General features: G+C 44.6%; 1 protein-coding gene across 1 annotated transcript in view; it reads left to right on the top strand.

Moving 5' to 3' along the window:
- LOC100542869 (protein AATF) overlaps positions 1–7,172 on the top strand; it is an 8,391-nt gene extending 1,219 nt beyond the window's left edge. The window contains exons 2-5 of the mRNA XM_010722147.1: positions 4,935–5,080; positions 5,415–5,619; positions 6,125–6,289; positions 7,041–7,172. Of these exons, the coding sequence (XP_010720449.1) occupies positions 4,935–5,080; positions 5,415–5,619; positions 6,125–6,289; positions 7,041–7,157 (633 nt within the window). The 3' untranslated portion in view covers positions 7,158–7,172. The remainder of the gene's footprint in view (positions 1–4,934; positions 5,081–5,414; positions 5,620–6,124; positions 6,290–7,040) is intronic.
- Positions 7,173–8,449: the final 1,277 nt, after the last annotated feature.

Raw genomic sequence — 8,449 nt, forward strand, 5'->3', positions numbered from 1 at the left:
TCCCCTGCAGTGGCAGTAGCAGAAAGTGGTTGTCCTGAGCTCGGTGTTATGGGATGCCATACCTGGAGGAGACCCTCCGCCCTTCCCAGGCTGCGAGCATCACTTTGCTGCTGGGAATATAGAGCGAGCTCCAGAAGTAACACTGACAGACTTCAGAATTACGATACGGTGGAGCTCCGGCGTAATTCTTTGTTGAAGAAGTTAGAGGCCTAAAATGTTAAGGCTTATTGTTATTCTGAGTTGATAATCTCTGCCTTGCTTTAATAATTTTTCCTCATGCCTGGATAGCCTGCGAGTTGCACAATAATCACTCACACAGCTTTGTAATCAATGCCCAAAGTAATAGGATTCCGCTGGCCAACGGCAATTAATAAATTTGTGTCTTTTTTAAAACACTAGCAAGTCGGGCCTGAAATACGACTGACTGGCTTTCCTCATTTGCATATTTATTGCAGTGGAAAAATTCTTGCCGAATGATTGATGTTGAGCCTGCCTCTTGAATTCCAAACAGCACATTATTATGAAATGAAAAATGCCGGCCATACAGTTGATTAAAGTTGAAGACAGTGGAATCGGTGTTTTTTAAGATTGTGGGAGAATTAAAGGCATATTTTAATAGATGTTGACAAGAAGTGAACTAACAAAAGCAAAGCAAAGGATTTGCTTGAAAAGATTTAATCAAACGTGTTTCTTGGGGGATTAATTGCTGGGGATGACTAGTGCAAGTGGCTGGCTGGTGGATTTGAATGAGAAGTATTGTTCTGGGGCCGGCGTATTGAGTGCCATTTTGACCTGTAGTTTAACTCCTGTCCCACCGCCGTTTGAAAGCAGAGAAAATTTCCCCTCTTCATCTGAATGTTGGGATAAATACGTGCACCTGATAACAATGCTTTTCATTATGCACAGCTGCTATAATAAGACACGTTGGAGTCCTTATTCCCGTTGGCACGGGGCAGCTCGTGCTGAGCAGTGGGGATGTGGTGGCTTCCCATGGTGGGACAGAACCCCCGTGTTTGGCAGCTCAGCCTTGGGAGATCTGATGGTGTTACCAGTTTGCTGGGCAATGTGAGCAGTGTCTGTTTTACACATGAGCTTCCAAGCGCTGTTAGTTCCCAGCTGCCTCTCTCAGCACTTCTCCTTCTGTGCGTAATGGATTGAAATCCTGGATTTTTGCCCCAGTTTTTAGGATTCCATCTCTGACCGCCATAACCACACATCTGTGGCTCACAGCCCTGTGCTGGATGGAGGCAGCCATGCAGGGAGGAGCCTGCCTCGTGGAGCTGCTCCTGGAGCCTCACTGGTTGGCTCTCTGTGAATACCTCTGAAAACGTGGCCTCGAGGCACCCGCTTTTTCCATTGACTTCAAGTGTCTCTGTGTGCAGCCACTCCCTGCTGCTCTACGCCAGCTGCTGCTCTCTGCAGCTGCTTGGGAAGATGAAATGAAACCCCATTTTTAGAGGTCATGTCGAAGAGCACGGATGTTTATCTGCACGTGAAACTACCTTGCTGTAGAAGCACTGAATTTACAGTGATGGGAGCCCCCAGTGCAAGCAGGGAGATGTGCTGGTGGGTTGGTACCTGCATCCAGGAGCTGGGGATGCGACAGCAGAGCTGGTTTGTCTGTAGCCACTAGCATTGACAAAACTGATTTTTGTGATTTGAGAACAGTAGGACAGATTCCATCTCTGGTGGGGCTCCTGACACTTTGATACATGGCAGTGCTATCCCTGAATGGAGCTAAATACTCCAGGGCTACTTTCTGAATGGGTGAAGGGATGTATAAAATGAGAACGTATGAGAGAGTATTAACAGAAAGGCACACTTTGATTTACTGGTCCTGGCTCACAGCTTCCTTGGTGGATTGATATGCTGTCTGCTGAATCTGGAACAACTCTTTCACTCTTGTACACAAAATGAAGGGGCTCCCGTAGACTCTTAAAAGTGACTCTTACAAGTTAACATCTTACCCAGGCACCCTGAGTCCCATTGAAGCTGGAAGTTGCATTCAATGTTTGCTGTATACTTGCTGCAGATGGATCCCGCTCAGCATCAATTCTCCTTTCCCATGCGATAGTATTAGGAAAGCTCTGATGGAAGGGGGGGATGTTGCCTTTGTACTGGGGTTAGTTGGCCACTCCATGCATGGAATATGGGTTGTTTGGGGATCTGAGTGGCTCATATTCCATAAAGGGATCTAGATGCTTTTGTTTTCAAAGGTGCTGGGGCACCTGTCCTCAAAGGACACAAGTTGGGCATACGGAAGTAACTTCTGCAAGGGGAGAGAGTTTTGTGGTTGTTTTCATCGATGGTTTATGGCCCAGCTTGAGGGCAGGTGTTATGCTGTACAGAGGTATTGTTAGCTTTGTTCTGTGCACGGAGCAGGAGGGAGAGCAGGAGGTAGAAGCCATGGTTATCACGTGTGAAGACTGCTGGTTGGTTTTCTTAATGTATTGGTGTGCCTGAAAGCTCCGTGTTTGTAGCTTTTCTGATTAATTGTCTGTTTCAGATGATGAGCAGCATTAAAAATGTAGATACGTGCTGGGAGGGTTGGAGAGCAGGAGGGTTAGTGCCTGGCTTTCCTTCAGAACAACCCTGCATGCATCTGTGGAATGGTTTTGCTTTACGCAGCCTTCGTTCATAAGTGACTTAAGTCTTCTCCCCAGTGCAGGCAGTGTAAAAGCAGATGAGGGTGTTGGAGGGAAGAGCAGACAGAGAAGGGAAGGGGAATGGGAAGGAAATAGTCCCTCCAGGAACCGCGTGTGAAATGGATAGGGCTGTGTTGGGTGAGGAGAAGGCAGGGGAAGGTGACACTCGGCTTCTGAAGTTGAGTTTACTGCGCACTTAAGCACCCAACATTAACAGTGAGAATACCATCCAGTAATGCTATTAAATACACACGAATTGAAAGCAGGAAATTACTCAGCTGTAAGAGGCTCACGATGAAGCTGCTGTCTGCAATAATTAGCCCTCCCACCTGGTTAGACGCATGGTCATTGTCTTCCCTGCCCTCTCCATCCCCTTCACTCCAAATAAAATTGCTTCCCATCCCCACTTCTGTTGGGGTCCGTATCTCATAGCCTGGGGGAGTTTGAGCCTGTCTTTATTCCTTGCCTGCTTGCCGTGGCCCTGATATACCCCAGAAGAGCTGGAGTGCTACTCCAGTTGTAATTGACAGGATCAAAGCTGCCTGGGGTGCATTAGCACTGCTGCTGGAGGATAGACAGCGGGTAGAAAATAAACAGTTTCGGAAGCTCTGGGGACATTTAGCTGTGTTGCAGGCAGTGGGAAGGATTTTGCTGTTGTGAGCTGTGCACTCAGGGTAGGGTGGGGGCAATTTCCTTTGGAAATGATGCTTTAGCTGCAGACACGTACAACAAATGCGTTTTTAAGGGCTTTTGTCTGTTTGTCTCTTAGAATTGTTTTGATGCGAGCACACAACTGTTTTACAAGTACAGCAAACCTAATCCGTTAATAGGTTTATATAGAAGAGCCGTCAGAATGTCTCTGTAATGAACTCTGGGTTCGGGGAGTCCGACTGCTGATCTGCAACAAAAATCTGAAATCTAACAGCGTCTCCTCTCCAACATTGCTGTTACTGAGGTCAGGCCATAATCTATCTGAAGTTGGTGACAACTAGACGATATCACAGTGGTAACGTATTGAGAACTCTGCGTGTCAGGGCTGAGTTCTTGTGCTGCCCGTGTCTGGCTGATGAAGATCTGCTGTTCACTCTACCCATGATCTCCACGTCCTCCATTAACAAAAGAGGAATTGGGTGGTGAGAATAAACATAAAAGAATCTGTACGGTTCCCTGTAGGGTTTTGGATAGAGGCGTACTCTGTGGTTTTGCCTTGAAGAGCTGACCCTGTGGTTGATGTACAGCAAGGTGCGGAAGGAGTGGTTGTGTACACCCAAACACTTGTTTAGATCAGGGTGTTCTGCAGGGGGCTTGCTGCATGCCACAAAAGAGCTATTTTTAAAGAACAGATGTGGCAGCAGCGTGCAGTTAACCCTTCCCTACAGCCAGCTCCACTGTATGCCCTTGGAGAACATAAGGTCGTTGGAACAGAGATCATTTTCTCTGCATCTACATCTGCATCTGTTTTATAAATACAGAAAAATTGCCAACTCTGAGAGCCTTTGGATAGGGAACATCAGATCAACCTTCAGGATTTGTGGCCAGCAGTTCTGCTTTTCTGATCAGAGTCCTCTCATTAAACTTGCCAGGTCATTGTTTAAGTTTTCCCCGTAGATCAGATCTTGCTACATTTAATTTTACTTACAATCTAATTTCTTATACCTCCTGCGTGGTGAGCACAGCAGCATAGAAACCAGCAATAGTCGCAGCCCCGCAGGAGCTCGTTTTCTCTTTGTGCCCTCCCTCCTCCTGCCCCCTAAAGCACGCACATTATGTACAAGAGAGAAAAGTCAGAGGTCACACGGAGAGGGGATGTGTTTATATACATTTTCCTTCGTGTTGCTTCACAATATTTGGCTGAAACTGACCTCTCTCGCAAAACTTAATGCAAAGAGAAGTTAGTTAGTCAGCAGAGAAGGCTGTTGTCAGATGTGCGTGTCATGGAACGCTTCTTCACACGTTGCTGTGTTTCTTCAGTATCTTAATCCTTCAGGCTGTGCAGACTGAATGTTTGTCAATGAAACATTAGATCAGTGTACTCCCAATGTGCAGCCAGGCGAAAGTTTAGAAAGCAGCCCTCCCTCCCATCCTCCCTTTTTAGGAAAAAATTGTTCTTTATCAATGTGATGTTGTTCAAGATTAATAGCTATAAATCAACGTGAAGTTAAATCCACAACTGGCTGGTTGGAGAGAGACATTTGATTGGACATGCGGTAGCTGAGGCAGCAGTTCAGATTTGAGAAGAGAAACTAGGCTCTGCAAAGCAAAGTTTTTATCAAATGCAGCAATCAGTAGGAAATTGTCGCTTGTGTCTCTTGTTCTGCAGGTTGTAAAGCCGTAGACACATTGCTGCGAGTACTAGTGGACATTCAGGATGAGTTTCTTTATCAATGCCCAGGCACAAGGCACCTGGTGGATGGAAAACAATCAAAACCTGAGAGGTAAATACAAAAGAAGATCTTTCTGAATGCTTTGGTCTCCAACTAAATGAGAAAATGTACAGCTTTCCTGACCATACCCGTTCTCTGCTTTTCTCTCCATTGCTGTTGGATTTGGGTGACAGCCATGCTGGGTGAATGACGTTCCTTCCACCAGAGTGGGAAGTCTGTTTTGTAATCTTTCTGAAAGCAGAGGAGAGACTAAACTGCAGCTCCTTCCCCATCAGTATCACCGTGGAGTGGAACAGGTCTGACTTGTAGCAGAGGGGCTGCTGAGAATTCACACGTTGCCTTAGACAGGTGTAGGGTGTTCAGTCTGTATTTGTTTATTTTTTAGTGATGATGAAATTCCCAGCAGCAGCGATGAAGAGCGAGCAGGTGAAGCTCAGGAGAAGAGGAAGCGCCCTCCCAAACGAAAGCTGAAGGCGGAGGACTTCCCAGAGTTCATAGCCAAGAGGTATGACGAGTACAGGATATACCGGAACAACATCCTGCAGAAATGGCATGAGAAGACAAAGCTGGCATCTGGCAAAATGGGCAAGGTAAGTCTTTGTGTGTGCCAACATTGGTTAGTAGAGATCTGTGGAACAGCAGTGGATTTGGAAGTCTCCTGTTGTGGATATTCCAACCTAAGGCAAGTTTTGCTTGATCAAGAAGTAGTTCATGTTTTACAACACGATTAGGACAATACGTCCCTCCTTCTTTACAGCATGTATACTTTAATACCATGGGTAATCATGTCCTCATAGGATCCAGGTTCTCATAGCATCTGTGAGTTTAATATTAATCATTGAGAAGTTCATCTGAACCGGAGCAGCAAAGGCACTTTATTATTAAGCCGTGCCTCAGGCTACCTCAGGTTGGGAAGGGAAGGAGAGAGAGAAATAAAAAAAAATAACAAAAATAGGAAAAATCTGTGCAACAAAACCTGAGCCCCCTCCTCTTGGAATGCTGTCTGCTTATCCGCTGACATGGAAAGATAGAGGAACATTGCTGCCTTGAGGAAAAGCTTTCTGCATTATCTGACACTAGTTAATGTTGTTGCAGGGTTTCGGTGCCTTTGAGCGTTCAATCTTGACTCAGATTGATCATATTTTGATGGACAAAGAGAGATTACTACGGCGGACACAGACCAAGCGATCAGTGTACAGAGTGCTGGGGAAGAAGGAGCAGGATTCCCATCCAGCCCCTGAATGTTTGCCTGAAAATTCGGTAAGGGTGTTTTCTTTATATAGCTCGTGCTGTAGAAGCAGTGAAACTCTGCAAAACAATTAGCCTTTACCAGGTAATATTCTTGTTTGTGAGATTGATGAAGAACCTGGGCGTTGATTCGTGTAATGCAGTGACTAGCAACAATATGTAGACATTTCAATTCCAGTTTTATGATGTGTGTGTTATCTCTTGTGCCAGTTCTCGACAGGATAAAACGACGTTTGGTCTCTGACCGTGCCCCTCCTGTGCTGTAGGAGCTGGTGGTCACTAAATCTGCCTGAGGCAGTGGCTACAAAGCTTTGTTTTGACTCTGGAGTTTAGAATCTTTAACCCAGAAAGTCACAGAAAATCACACTGCATGTCACCTACAGAGTGCATTGGTAGTATGTCGGTTATTAATTTAGTATTTAAGAATGAATAAATACTCAATTCTGATAGATCATGTGGAATTACTGCGATTGCAAGATGTATTTTTGCCGTTACATTACAAATATCGGTAGTATTTTGCCAGTCAGACTTTGTGTAGTCCTATTTATTTCCTAGCAAAGGTATCATAAATCTGTTTTGGCATTGGCAGCATTTCTGCCTTGCCTTAAAATGTATTCCTAGTCCTTAAAAGCTTTCTATGATGGGAGCTGTTCTCCATTCCTTCCTATTTTCAAGTGTTTACAAGCAGCTACATGTGAAGTTGTCAGAGCTGGGGATGGAAGCATGCAAATGTGAGTGTTCAGTATTTCCTTTGTGCTTCTAGGAAGTCCTCCCTGAGACAGATTCCAACAGGCACCTGAAGGACATCGATGAGGAAATATTTGATGATGATGACTTTTATCACCAGGTAAGTGTCTGTCAATCTGCGTTGGCATTATGACTTCACTTATTTTTGAATACTCACCAAGCTAATGCAGCTGACTCCGTGGTCTGAATCTGTCTGATCAGTGAATGTGAGTCATCTCTTAGCATCTGGAGTCTCTGTAGATTGTTCTGGGAATTTTCACTCTCAGCTTTCCATATAGGGCTCAAACTTGTGCTGTGAATATGAACTTACTGCTATTCCTGGTGCTGCTGTGTTGGAGAATCGGGGCTCCGGCATTAGATCTCCATCTGTGATTCTCACAGGTGAACACTGCTACACAATAGAGAAAAATTACTGAATTACCCAAAGGTGACTTTTTGTTGTTGTTGTTATTGGTAGAGCACAGTTATGAAAAATGGTTGTAGTAGATCCTTAAGTTATTTCAAGTTATTTCAAGGAGTTATTTCATCTCAACTGAACTCATCTGCTTAGAATGACAAAACTGCAGAGCTTCTGTGGAGCACTTTCCTTGGAGTTATGCCAGGTTGGATTTGGGCCAGCTATTCTTTTTATTTGCACGATTCTTAGGAACAAGGTATCTGTGCTAAGCGCAGGAGGCTGAAGCTTAGGAAAACCTTGTGCTTGTAATGTATTTAATAAATGGCAGTGCCAGCTTCATAAAGTACTGAAATTGCCATGTGTTGAGGAGTACGTCTTATCTCAGTGCATGAAAAACTGCTTTTGCTCTGATGATCCACGGAGTGTTTTCATGTCAGGACTAAACAAATATAATTATATTCTTAGAAAGGCAGACATTTCCAATCTGAATTAAAATAGGTAGCGAAGTGTGTGGGCAGTGAAAGAGAGCTGTTACCACGTAGCAGTGCTGAGTTAACTGATTTAGCCAGAAAAATTGAAATACTTGCAAAGTTTGGGATTTCACGTGCAGAGCCAGGACTAGAGGTGAGTAAAACAACGTTTTAACACAAGTCTGGGGATGGGAGAGCACCTGGGGTGTTGGGAGCAGTGGCTGAGGAGACCAACTGTGTTATGCAGTGAGATGACTTTGTCGTAGAATTTGGGGTCCAAGAGGACTGTTAGGACACAGAACAAATGCAGTAAGTGCAATAAAATAGAGGAGTGGTCAAGGAGAAATGTCTGTGACCGACAGCCTTCAGGCCTGTGCAGGTAAGGTGCTTATTGACTGTGAAATGTTAAAATTTTTGTAAGAAAACTAGCAATAGATGGACGGTCTGTCTTCATTTCTAATAACTTTAACTTCAAAATCCTAACTTCAGAATTATGACTAGTTACAGCTTAGCTTTTCCCCTCACTGGTTAATTGGGGTGCTGGGGTTAATCTAAATT

Source organism: Meleagris gallopavo, chromosome 21, assembly GCF_000146605.3.
Source record: "Meleagris gallopavo isolate NT-WF06-2002-E0010 breed Aviagen turkey brand Nicholas breeding stock chromosome 21, Turkey_5.1, whole genome shotgun sequence".
NCBI lineage: Eukaryota > Metazoa > Chordata > Aves > Galliformes > Phasianidae > Meleagris > Meleagris gallopavo.